At 39.7% G+C, this 12,991-nt stretch overlaps 1 protein-coding gene across 1 annotated transcript in view; it reads left to right on the top strand.

The window, feature by feature from the left end:
- Positions 1 to 1,225: 1,225 nt before the first annotated feature.
- The window catches only part of LOC124606212 (uncharacterized PE-PGRS family protein PE_PGRS54-like), a 90,136-nt gene continuing 78,370 nt past the window's right edge, over positions 1,226 to 12,991 (top strand). The window contains exon 1 of the mRNA XM_047138185.1: positions 1,226 to 1,292. Within this exon, the coding sequence (XP_046994141.1) occupies positions 1,286 to 1,292 (7 nt within the window). The 5' untranslated portion in view covers positions 1,226 to 1,285. The remainder of the gene's footprint in view (positions 1,293 to 12,991) is intronic.

The following is a 12,991-nucleotide window of genomic DNA, read 5'->3' as shown; positions in this document are numbered from 1 at the left end:
GGTCCTTGGGAGAATATGACGTCCCTTCATTGCTGTATCATTTTGTAATCTTCTTTAATGTTAACACAGACCACGTGAAAACGAAGGAGAGTTGAAAGTATTTTTTGTTCGTAATAATTATCTATCAAAATAGCAGATATAAAATGTAAAATTATTCGAGAACTAATACAACACAAACATCTAATAAACTTATTTGTGGATGCTTTGGCTTCCTTTATATAAATACTTGTATTTATAGAGATCAAATCTAATCTTATGTGTTTTTTGTCATTAAAAATATTTCAAAAAGAAACAGCATACACTATATACCACGAAAACATTACCTGAAACAACATTGAAAGGCAGTTTCCACGCTTAGCTCTAACAACAGCCGATGTTCTTGCTTTAGTTCGTTCAGAACTGTTGCTGGTCCAGTCTCCTCATCAGGCCAGCGATTGAGAAGTCGCGACATTGAAGATAGATATTTTATCCTAACGTCAATGTTTCGTTGTCTCAAAGACATCATTATCGATTTTCTAACTTCGAGTTTTAAACTCTAATTTTTAAACATCGATTATCATCGGAGACCCCTAATGTCAACACCTGAATAAGTATGGAAATATCAGAGAGGCGACAATTAATAGTTACTAACCATCAGATAGCATCCGACGTCACGAATTCCGAACCATAGTGCAAAACATGAACCCAACGTTATTCTCCACAAACGCTTCTTATTGTATCGGTTGTGGAGTCCACAAGGTCTAACATGGATAAAATAATACTGCTTATTAGAATATTCACATTATACACTGACGACACCGACGCACCATACCGACAGTATGTGGGAACCCACTGGCAAAAATCTTCTGCACGATTTGTCAACATGTCCTGGCACTGAATACAAATAGAATTTTTAATGGTCATTACATATAAGGCAAGAACAAGATTTCGGTAAGGAAGCAATCATTCAGAAAATAAGAGGCGGAAGGTGTCGGCGATGACACTCAGATAACATTATCAGTGCTGTTTTCTGGACTAGCCAGAGAGCAGACGTGTATCGTCCTGATGGAGGCGGAAGATAAAATGCCGATGATTGCTAAATTAAATTTTTATCTCACCGACGCATATCAGTTTTGATTTTTTGCGCATCATTTCATGAATTCCACGTAACACGAGAGGCGCTGTTTCACGTCGAGATAAGTCCGTGAAGTATATAATCACTGCCGGATGACAAACGAATCCAGAGTGTTGTCACAAGATCAGCACATCGGTAACTATTACGGCTTGACCACTGCACACTTGTAAAATGAGAGGTACGTATCAGTGTTTCTCACAGTTGATTAAGTTGGAAGCGAAATGACTATGTATCCACTCAGGTGCTGTCTAAGTGGATGGCAGACACAGAACTATTCAGTGTCAGAATAAATCGATTATATGTGGGGAAAGTATTGATACTAGATTGTTGATAACTTCCGCTGCGAATGGTATGTGGAATGGATTCAAAATTTTACATTGGACTAGAAATTACTCGAATAGTGGAACAACTACTTAAGGACAGAAGGACTGTTAGCTTATACCGTCGCCTGTACATCCCACTGTCATAAATCACAATTTCAGACAGCCGTCCGTTCTGCACACGACAAACTGAGTAGCGTTGTAATAAAGTCTGAGACAATGTCAGAATTTTTTCGAGTGTCCTAAGCTCCAAGAATAAAAATAAAATGGGCTTCCTATCACGTCGCTGTGTTATCAATTAAATATGCCTACAACTGCAACGCTGGCTGGTCTCAGTAAATTCGTCCCTCCTACGATATTTTATTGGAAATATTTTTTATAATTTATTACTTTTTTCTTTTTGTGTTGAATTCTCGAATTCTCTCAACTATGGACCACGTACAATAATTACAGCTATTTATTAATCCAGACGTGTTCTTTGCTCTTTAATTCCAATATTTTTTCATCCTTCCTCTCCGCTGTTTCATCTGTTTTTCAGGCAAGATTCTTGAGCGCTTACTTTTATCTTGGCCTTGAAATCCCCCTACGTTATCAATTTTGGTTTTGGATATTTCGCAGTTTTGGAATCTCCCTCAGAAACATTCATTTCTTCTGGGACTTGTTGATCGCCTCTGCAATTAATTTTTGTACTTTTTGTTATTGAAGTACTGAAATATTTATTTAGCTAGTATGCTTTCCCCCATGCATTTTATGTGTGCAAGGAAAATGGCGCTTCTTTCCTAAATGTTTGCATATAGATTTCTTTTTCGCTCACTGCAATGTTTCTGTCTAATAATTTTGCTGGGGATGGATGTTCCTTTATGATTTGTCCGCGTCTGCGAATTAAATTTCTGTTTTTAAACTCCGCTTTTTCTATTTACACAAACATGTTTCGACATCTATGTGAAAAACAGGTGTGTACTTGCAATCCAAAAACATACCAAACGAAAGGTACACAAAAGGACGGAAATCGTAAGTACATAACATAAACTACAACTACTCTCCAAAGAGTATTCCCATATTAATAACTCTTTAAGCAAATTTTTCAAACTGTTTTGCAGATGACATACTGTCAAACCATAGAAAAGCAAGCCAACCCGTACACATCCTACTTCGCAATTAATTTTCTTCATTGGGTCAGGCAGTCCGCATGCAAACGTTACAGCGAAAAGGATACGATTTTACCTAATTTCAGTGCAATCATGATCTCCATAATACGAAAATGTTCGCTGCTTGCTGCAGTCTCACAGTTACACCGAAGGCTGTTAGTCGAATGGTCCATATTGCACACTCAACACAAAAGTTTGAGCGTTGCTGCTACAGAATGTTGATCATGGTTAAGGACGAGAACAGAATGCCTTTGTACTTCAGAAGCATGTGCAATCTTTGAAAGGAGCTCGCAACAAAGTGATCGTCATTTAACTGCTGTAATAATTTGTTACATAAGTAGATACAAAGTCAGTGTTCGCACTGATTCCCAATACGTGTAATACCACATTTCTCATTCCAGAAAGAACGCCAGCGAGCTTACTATTGGGTATCGAGAACACGAAGCCAATGTACTATGCTGTTTTACAAATTCTTATGTGAGCTAAATGAAAAAAATGAGAACAAATTCAGTAAAAACAAATAATACTTTTAAAGAATAATTCAGTAAAGACAATAAAATAATACTTTTAAAGAATAATTCATACCGGAAAGAAAGAGTCATGTAAACATGAAGAAGAGTTGCAGTTTGCATTTATCAGGGGAGAAATGAAAGAAATACAATAAAACAGTAATGGATCACAGGGAACGATGAATATGTGACATAAATATAGGGCGAGTCAGCTGCCCCTACGTATGGGTTTTATGCAATTTGCAGCACCTTCAGATACCACGCACAAGATTTTTTACCCTCTTGATCGCTATGCGCAAATTATTAGTCCTACAGAAAAAATTTAAACAAGACTTTTCTACAGAAAATTTAATGTAGTTAAATTTTGTACTGGGGCACTTATCAGCTACAGGCCGTACTTTTCGACTATTCAAGAAAAACGTGCAAAAATTACCTTAAATCGCGTTTTTCTTGTATAACTCGAAAACTCTGGCGCCCAGTGGAAACGCATCCCAGTACAACATTTAATTACATTAAAAAGGTCCTGTTAATTTTCTCTGTAGGACTAATAGTCTGTGTGCAGCGAGCGAGAAAATATGAAAATCTCGAACGTGGGTTTTGAAGGTGTTGTGGATTGCATAAAACCCAGAGTTAGGGGTAGCTGAACCATCCTCTACAGTAGAGCAGAGTCGCAGATACCAGTATTTGAAAGTTTGTCGGTAAGCTCGCTGCTAACCTGTATGAGGGGCAATTATCACGATTTAACCATCGCCTGAAAAAATAAACTTGCGTATCTAATTGTTTCGTTTATTTCCAAGCATATGTCCGCGACCGAAGAAATCATCTGAATTTGACCTGACACGACTGCAACATTTCCAGTGCTGCCGAAAATGAATTACCGCACGATACTCCGCTTTATCAAAGGGCTGCGACATTTTCTATTGTCTCTTTTAGCGGCTTGCTACGGTAATTTGATGCGGTGTTTTCAGTTCGTAACGGGACTGCAGACATGTACCTGCATTCAAACAAAAATTTAATTCGCAGAACGTAATCCTTTCGAAGTGATAATTAAAACCTTACGACTGCACCTCGTATAATGATCTGGGATGCGCCACTAAATTTTCTTGAACTGGCATGCTGTCTGTTATTGCGGCGCTTAGTCTCTCCTTCTCAGCACGGATTTCTCTTTGCGTGCAACACTACCAAAGTGTCTACGTGTTCGGAGAAAGGAGAGCAGCCAGCAGCACTTCTCTGGACAGCCAGTACAAATTTCTACTGATTTCTTCTGAACTACTTTGACCGACGACACTGAGATTTCTGACTGTTTCTGGTAAGGTATTTGTATTTTGATGCGAATCCAACTGATAATCGCTGCTACACTTGGAAATAATGGTTTCGCAGATGTCAGTTCTGCAGAAAGGACCTTTCGGGACATGGACAATGTAGAAGTCGAAATAAGGACAACATGATAAGACATAATGGTGCATTTTTCTACTATTTCATTAAAATTGGTAAAAATAATTTAGTCTAAAGAAAGTAAAATAGCAGATATCAAAGAAGCTAGAGATACTAATAATCAAAATTTTAAGAACAAATGTTGTTAAGAGTAGTTCAGATCACTTCTTGGTAGGTGCAAAGACGGTAGTAACTTCTTAGGGGCAAAGAAAAATTAAAGATGCAGATATTCCTACGAAGAAAGAACGTACCATCAAGGAAACTTAGGTAGCCTGAGAAAAAGAGTCTGTACAATTTCTTTATAAATTACGGTCACCAAACAAATTGAGGCCCCTAGAATTAGAAACAGCGAAGGGTATGTACCCAGGAATTGAAAAGTGCATAACTGAAGCAGTATTTGAAACGCTGGGACACCAGGAACAGGAAAGTTAAACCCGAAAAAGTTGTTGTGTAGTAATTGGTTGAGAGCAAGAGACAAACAGGATAGAGCTTTGTTTACTAAAATCAATAAAGAAGTAAAAAATACATCTGTTAAAGGGAAAATGAAATCTGAGAGGTTAAATACGAGAAAGTCCATCGATGCTTGGGGGGCACAAAAGTGGCAGCGGGATGGGAAATGGTTGTACTATCGAGGAAACAGGTAAAGGAAAGTGCAAACTTGCCGGTTTTCAGTCTAGTAGAGTGGGAGAAGAATTTTAAAGGCCTGCTAACAAAGAAAAGGATAGAGTACAAGGAAATAAAGTCAGAGATGGGAGACACCCAGGATGATCAAGAGGTGAATAAAATAATCACGAAAGAGATACACATTGCGGCTGCACAAATAAAAATCTGTAAATCAACAGGGTCTGGAAATACGCGGATCTAGTTAGATATGACCCGAGTATTCTGCATAAATACCTATGTAGGTTATTTAATAAACGTACGAGTAGGTGGTAGGACAGGGAATTCAAATACACTGGAACTTAGCGTATCTAAGTCCCCTACATTAAAAAACAATATAAGAAAGGGTGTCGCGATTATCGTGGAATAAGTGTTACAACTTTAATTATCAGTGTATGGGAGGATTGTAAGATCAGAAACGGGTAAGATTATAACTGAAGTGGAAAAACAAAGTGGCTTTCGAAGAGGCCGGTCATTTTTAAATGACATCTTTACCTTAAGTCAGATCATGGAAAAGAGACTAGAAAGAAATCTAAACAGTCATTTGGAGTTCATAGATCTTGAGACAGTATATGACACAGTGCCACTACAGATAAGGTTCGAGGTCCTGTGGTCAAGGGAACTGCCAAAAAATTATGTAAATAATGTCATAAACCTCTGCAAGTCGGCAGAAAGTGTCATTAAAGTGAGGAAAGAAATTTGTAGAGGCCTTTAAAAGAACTTGAGAACTAATCCAAGGCTGGTGTGTGTCTCCCACACTCTTAAAGATGTATGTACAAAAGGCTCTAGATCCTTGGTATAGAAAGTGACTGGGCATAGGGATTGAAGTAGAAAACTATATGCACACACTTTTCTATGCTTATGACTCAGGTCCTTGCAGAAAACGAGGAACAGGATAAGTCTTACATGCTTAGCAAGTTGTTGGAAGAGTATAAAAAGTGGGGTTTGAAAATTAATTTTGAGAGGACGGAAAAGACGGAATATCTATGTTGTGGAGAGGAGGGAAGTAACTTGGACATAGGTGGACATGATATCAAAGTGAACAAAGAGTCTAAGTATCTAGGAAGTATACTATCACATGATGGAAGATGTGACAGAGATATCCAACAACATATCAAGCAGAGAAGGCTGGCTACACAGATATTATGTTGTGCACTTCGGTTCTCAAAAATGGTTCTAAAATGCGATTATACAGATTCAGTATGGAACCAACAACAAGTCACGGGATTGAGTGTTGGCAACTTATAGAAAGAAATAAAAACACAGTTAGAGCTTTAGAAATGGACCACTTGACAGGAGCACGTACAATTTCCTGCGTATGAAATGAAGAAATAAGAGAAAGAGCGCAGACTCCTTGTAGCATTATAGATAGAAAAGAAGGAAAACAGCTAGGATGGTTGGGGTATGTCAAAAGAATGGAAACAGACAGTTGGCCAAAGCGAGCACTTTCATTGCAACCTGCTGGAAGGAAAAGAAGAGAAAGAAGACCACGAAATGGCTGGCTAAGGAGATCCAAGTAGCGATGGAGAGAACAGGAACAGAAGAGGATGAGGAAGAATGGCGATATCGAGGCGTCTGTCGGCAGAGATGTGGGATGCGCTGACAACTGTAGCACACTCCTGGTAATAACTACAAAAACATATGATGATGAGAATCAGCAGGGCTGCCATTCCTGTGACTTTCTTCAATAAGAATATATGAGCAGGAGTACGTCTTTCTCAAACAGCACCAAAAAGTTTTATTTCGTGATCGACTTCCTCTCCTCAAAACGTGTACAAAGACGTATCACAAACCGTAACACAAAACTGACTTTTGACTCTCCTGTACTAGCACGCAGCTGATGCAGTTGACAGTAAACAAATGGAAAAAAAAGAAAAAAATGTACATCCGTCGTAATTTTTCTGCTAACTTGGATTCTCCATAGATGATTAAAAGTTCTAGATTACATCTTCGTTCTTGAAAATGTACTCACACAAATCTTCAACTGAAGTAGGTTGACTAAGTGACCAGTGTGCATTTTCCTTGTGTTTCCACCTGTTCACTGTCAACTTCAGCAAGTGGAGGAGTTAGGCTTGCTCGGGTGCCTCAGTTGTGTACTGTTGTACGATACTCAGAGTATATTTTGTGTTACGGTTTTAATGACGTCATCCTTACGTGAAGGTTACGCTGTGATACGGTTTTGAATAACCTTTGACGAGATGAGGTGAATTACCGAATAAAATATACAGCGTACTATTTAAGAACGGCGTATTCCCGCTCATGTATTCGTAATGAACGAAGTTAAGGAATGGCAAACATGCTGGTAATGTCTCCCTATAGTTAAACAACATTTGCTTTTTTTCCCTTGTCACCTCTAAACCTTAGGTTTTCCTGTAACTGGCTAGACAGAGTAGGTCAAAAATCGGAGGAAGGCAAGATCACATAAAAGAACACGGGTGACTGTCAGACAACCGATCTAAAGTTCTGGAGTTCGATTCCCAGTCCTTCCTAGTACTTTAAAGCTAGTTACCGTTTATTTCACCTGTGCTAACGATTTTTGAATGTGACAAATACCATCCCAATAAAAAAATTGTGGCAGAATTCCTCCCTTGCGATCTGTCTAAAGTAAACGTAAGAATGTCTTTGCGGGGTACAAATTGCTACAACCATCGAGCATTCGTATTTATCATTTCAGGTTGAAACTTCCTGGCAGATTAAAACCGTGTGCCCGACCGAGACTCCTTTCTTTCAGAAGTGCTAGTTCTGCAAGGTTCGCAGGAGAGCTTCTGTAAAGTTTGGAAGGTAGAAGACGAGGTACTGGCAGAAGTAAAGCTGTGAGTACCGGGCGTGAGTCGTGCTTCGGTAGCTCAGCTGGTAGAGCACTTGCCCGCGATAGGCAAAGGTCCCGAGTTCGAGTCTCGGTCGGGCACACAGTTTTAATCTGCCAGGAAGTTTCATATCAGCGCACACTCCGCTGCATAGTGAAAATCTCATTCTGGAAACAACCCCCATGCTGTGGCTAAGCCATGTCTCCGCAATATCCTTTCTTTCAGGAGTGCTAGTTCTGCAAGGTTCGCAGGAGAGCTTCTGTAAAGTTTGGAAGGTAGGAGACGAAGTACTGGCAGAAGTAAAGCTGTGAGTACCGGGCGTGAGTCGTGCTTCGGTAGCTCAGCTGGTAGAGCACTTGCCAGCGGAAGGCAAAGGTCCCGAGTTCGAGTCTCGGTCGGGCACACAGTTTTAATCTGCCAGGAAGTTTCATGTCAGCGCACACTCCGCTGCAGAGTGAATATCTCACTCTGGGTCATTTCAGGTTGGTTTTGGCTACCAAGGGCGGTTATAAAGCATTTTATTCTGTGCGATTCAATCATGAATAATTTAAAGAACAACCGGACAGAGTCTGGGAATAGCCTGTTTATGTTGCGTAATCTAGGGGCCCATCCAAAACACAAGCGTCACTTTTTGGTCATTCTAACCTCAGTAGGCCGAAATATCAGCAATCCGTACCACATTTAACCATTTAACTCTTAGTGGCACAGACGTCAACTCCTCTCCTTCAGGAAAGTGTGCAGGAGTAATAACAAATAAAAATGTAATGTGCAAGGAGGCATCAGCATCTCTCCATGACGTACAAAAATATAAAAAGCTCTTTCCACTTGACCTTAAAAAGAAACTTGTACAGACACTTATACTTCCAATTATTCATTACAGTGATGTTACCCTGCAAGTCCTTTCTCAGGAAAGCTTACGGCATCTGGAACCGGTTATGAATGCTTGTGTTCATTATATTTGTAATGTTTGACTCTTTGATCACATTCCACCATCTTAAGCACATCTATCCTGGTTGCGTGCAGACAAGCGCAGAGATTTCCATACCCTCTGCCTTCTCTACTGTCCCTCCAATGACCACTGTCCCTTATATCTCTCCTAGACCTTAAAGCTCTTGTCTGAGCAACATGGCAGAAAAAACCGCTCCAATCAGAGCAAAATTCTTCTATCCCGCTGAATAACATCTCCAACTTCACAAGACAACTAATGACTTATCTACTAAAGCAACATTAAGGGTCACCATGGTACTTGTACGTACTCGTTACCCTGAACTTCTTCATTTTCCAGTATTCTTAATCTATGCAGTCTCCTTAAATTTTCTTTACCCATAACTCGCTGTATCAGGAAACGTCTATTTCGTACGCTTATAAAATATTGTTATAACTACTACTATCGTTGTTGTTATTACTGCCATTATTATTATTATTATTATTTTACTGTTATTAATAATATTAATTATTATTAGAGGCTGTAGCTACAGTAGCACAAGTACTGCCAGTATTAACTTTATTAGTTAATAGTCTGTGCAATTTACTCACACTGTCACTAAGTCACTCAAATCATTCTAATACTAGTTGTCATATAAAAATTGTGATTTATTACGTAAGAAAAGGTAATATGTGTGTGAAACTTTCGTCGTTTGTAAGAGAAGGCCTGATGGCCCTCATCAAATGAGGTCGAATAAATAAATAAATAAAATATATATCACATGGAGAAATGTGACAATATACTGCAATTTTTTATCACATCTGGAAAGTAAGGAACTTAAAGAAAATTGCACAGTAAGTTCGCTCAGAACTTTTGTGAGGAATGCGTAGAACCATTTTAGCTAAGCTGTTTCTTGACAAAAAAAAAAAAAAAAAAAAATAGACACACCATCCGGTGAATGTACTGACAGTGAGTTTATAGTGTGCGCACTGCTTCCAGCGTAATTCTAGGGAGGGTAAGGGACAAGCGTCGGGAGTGGAGAAAGCCAGACCCGGCAGGGACGCGTGCTTCGGCCAGAGGAGCGGTAGCCGCCATAGCCATGCCTTTTTCTGCGTATCCCACTGAAGATGGCGCGCTTTCTGCTCCGAGTAGGAGAGCACCACCATTACTCGTCTTATCACGAAAACCATGAACACACACAGAGAAGAGAAACACAACGGATGCTGAGCCAACAGTGTATGTTTGATAGCTTACATTAACAAAGACTCAAAAACACATTTAGCGACCTGAAGTCTTGCAGTTTCGACCGGACGAAAAATTTATTTGTTGGTAATATTTTAATCTATTTGACCTGACGAGATCAGGGCCAAGCTTTCATAAACACAAAACTTTTTGTGCCATATTTTACATATATAATGATAATGCTTACAGCATTATAAATAGCCCAAATGGTAGTAACAGGAGTGGAAGGATGATTTGAAAAAAAAAAAAATCTGAAAAAAAAGAATTTACATAGGAGTAAGGCTGTATGGTAGAACATTACTGGCTATACACGATGATAGCATTACTCCTACTACTAGCGCTAATAATGATAATAACAATAATAAAATAATAATAGAAGAAGAATATTAACGTTAGAACATACAGACGTTTATACAGGCGTACAAACGTGAAACATTAAGACACAGTGAGTTCTAACAAGGGGAACTCCCCATCGCAACACCCTCAGATTTAGTGGTAAGAGGGCCCAGTGGACAGCCCGTCAAAAACTGAACACAGATCAAGCATGAAAACAGGAAGAAGGTGTACTGGACTGCGAAAAACAAAAGTAAAACAGAAAAAGTGATCGGTCGAAGAGCAACAAATGAAATACAGAGCAGCTGGTTAGGTGAATGCCGTCGTGGTGGTTCAGTGGTTACGCCGGCATGGTAGCTCAGCGTGTTCGGTCAGAGGGTTAGTTGCTCTCTGTAATAAAAAAAGCTGAGTGAATGGCTCAAAAATCAACTTGAACGGGTGCCATGGGATGTCCGCTCCGAACAAATGCAACGAACAAATTGAGGTTTAAAAGAAAAGTGGTTGCGATGTTAGACTATCACGCGGGCGAACCGTGTTGGCACCTTACTGGTGCCTTTTTTTCCGCTTTATTCAAATATGTGTCTGTACCGAGGTGTAACGTCCGTTTGGAACAGCGAGGTGAAAGTTAGGGACGTATAATGACAGCTGATTCTGCACAAGTACTCTATTAGCAGCCGAAAGGATGTGGCTTTCGAATGGGAGCCGCAAACTTTGATGACAAAGCGACAAGTCAACAGACTCCTTCACCGGAAAACACGTCTGATGTGTCATACACGGCATTAGTGACAGTACGTGTGTCATACGATAGGAATCTCTTATCGACGCACATAATTTGTACGACTGGTAAGTGAGTGAGGTATGCCTCCTTGCCCGATATAGGTGTTCGGCCGACCGCTTTGGTAGAGCGGTTGTAGCCGCTTCAGACTGGAACCGCGCGGCTACTACGGTCGCAGGTTCGAATCCTGCCTAGGGCATGGAGGTATGTGATAGGTTGGTTAGGTTTACGTAGTTCTAAGACTAGTGGACGGATGACCTCAGAGTTAAGTCCCATAGTGATTAGAGCCATAGGTGTTGGTATGAACTCAGCAGTTTCACAATCACACAGTTTGTCTGTGCTCTGTCGAAACATATGTTTTTAACGTTTTTGAAATTGCGTTCCGTTTTGGAGTACTCTTGAATTCCTTTGCTGTAACTTAATTCACACCAGTTTATTTGTTGTTTTTATATCTGTGAGACGTCTATGTGGTACCTCGCCTGCTCTAACTGTTCATCACATTTACGGTAACGTATTCTTACCACATGACTCACATTCTATAACCAATGTATAGTATGACAGCTGCCAAGACTACAGAAAGAGAACAAACGTTTCAATTACCGGACGGCCAGTTCATAATGTTGTGAAAAAGTTTTGACCACGCGTTATCAGCTTGGTAGTCTAACACCATGACCACGTACAGATGAGGCCGTTGCTGTATGAGATTGCTATTTATTGTACTTCTTATTCTTGGACAGTTTACTATTTACATTTTGCTTTTTTTCACAGTTTAGTAGAACTTCGTCCTGTTTTCATGCTTGATCTGCGTGCAGTTTATGACGGGCTATCCTGTGGGACTTTTACCGCTAAATTAGAGAGGGGTGCGATGGGGGATTTCCTTGTAAGAAAGGATTTCTAATAGACTGAACAAGCTAACGAAGTTGGTAAATGGGGAGTTCTGTTGAGGTTAGAGCGTTGTGTTGGGAATGGATTGATCTTAATTGTCTTAGAGTAAGGGATGCGTTTGAAAACAGAAGAATAATTTATTGTCGATTTAGAGGGTTGGTCGTTAGCTTTCTTTTGAAATTTGAGATGAGATTAATTTCTCTGATATGCTGACGGAGATAGTCCCAACGTAGGATTCTTTCTACTAAAAATGATTTAGGGAAAGGCAGTCATTTCATGGAAAGGGGCAAAACGGACTTTCCGCTGATGGAAACTAATGATTTTGATGTGCCCTGCAGATGAGATGGTTGAGACAGCGAAGGGGTGTGAGGAGTGTATACGTTGTTCAAACAATAAATCAGGTAGAATTTGTGGAAATCTCTGTGTTAGTCTACGCGTAGCCAGAAAAGATGCTCATGAGATGGCGGCATATGACCATAAATGACGAACTTCAAAGTTATATCCCAGGAAAGCGTTCGCAACCAGCTCCAAGCATCATATAATGAAGAGAGAAATCGCTGGGTAACGTCACAGAAGTCTACAACTCAAAATACAATTGGCAGGCAAGTAACCGAGGGAAGAGTTCTGTGACCCTTGCTGTTCATGTTCTATATTAACGAACTAGCACACAATATTAATAGTAACGTAAATGTTTTTGCAGATGATAGAGTTATGTGTAAAAAATGCTGCATAAATATTGAATCAGAACTTAATGAGATTTCAAAGTGGTGCAAAGATTGGCAAGTCGTTATAAATGTTGTGAAATTGAAAGTCGTGCACTTCACAAAACGATAAAACGT

Source organism: Schistocerca americana, chromosome 3, assembly GCF_021461395.2.
Source record: "Schistocerca americana isolate TAMUIC-IGC-003095 chromosome 3, iqSchAmer2.1, whole genome shotgun sequence".
Taxonomy (NCBI): domain Eukaryota; kingdom Metazoa; phylum Arthropoda; class Insecta; order Orthoptera; family Acrididae; genus Schistocerca; species Schistocerca americana.
This window is presented reverse-complemented; position numbering and strand designations above follow the sequence as displayed.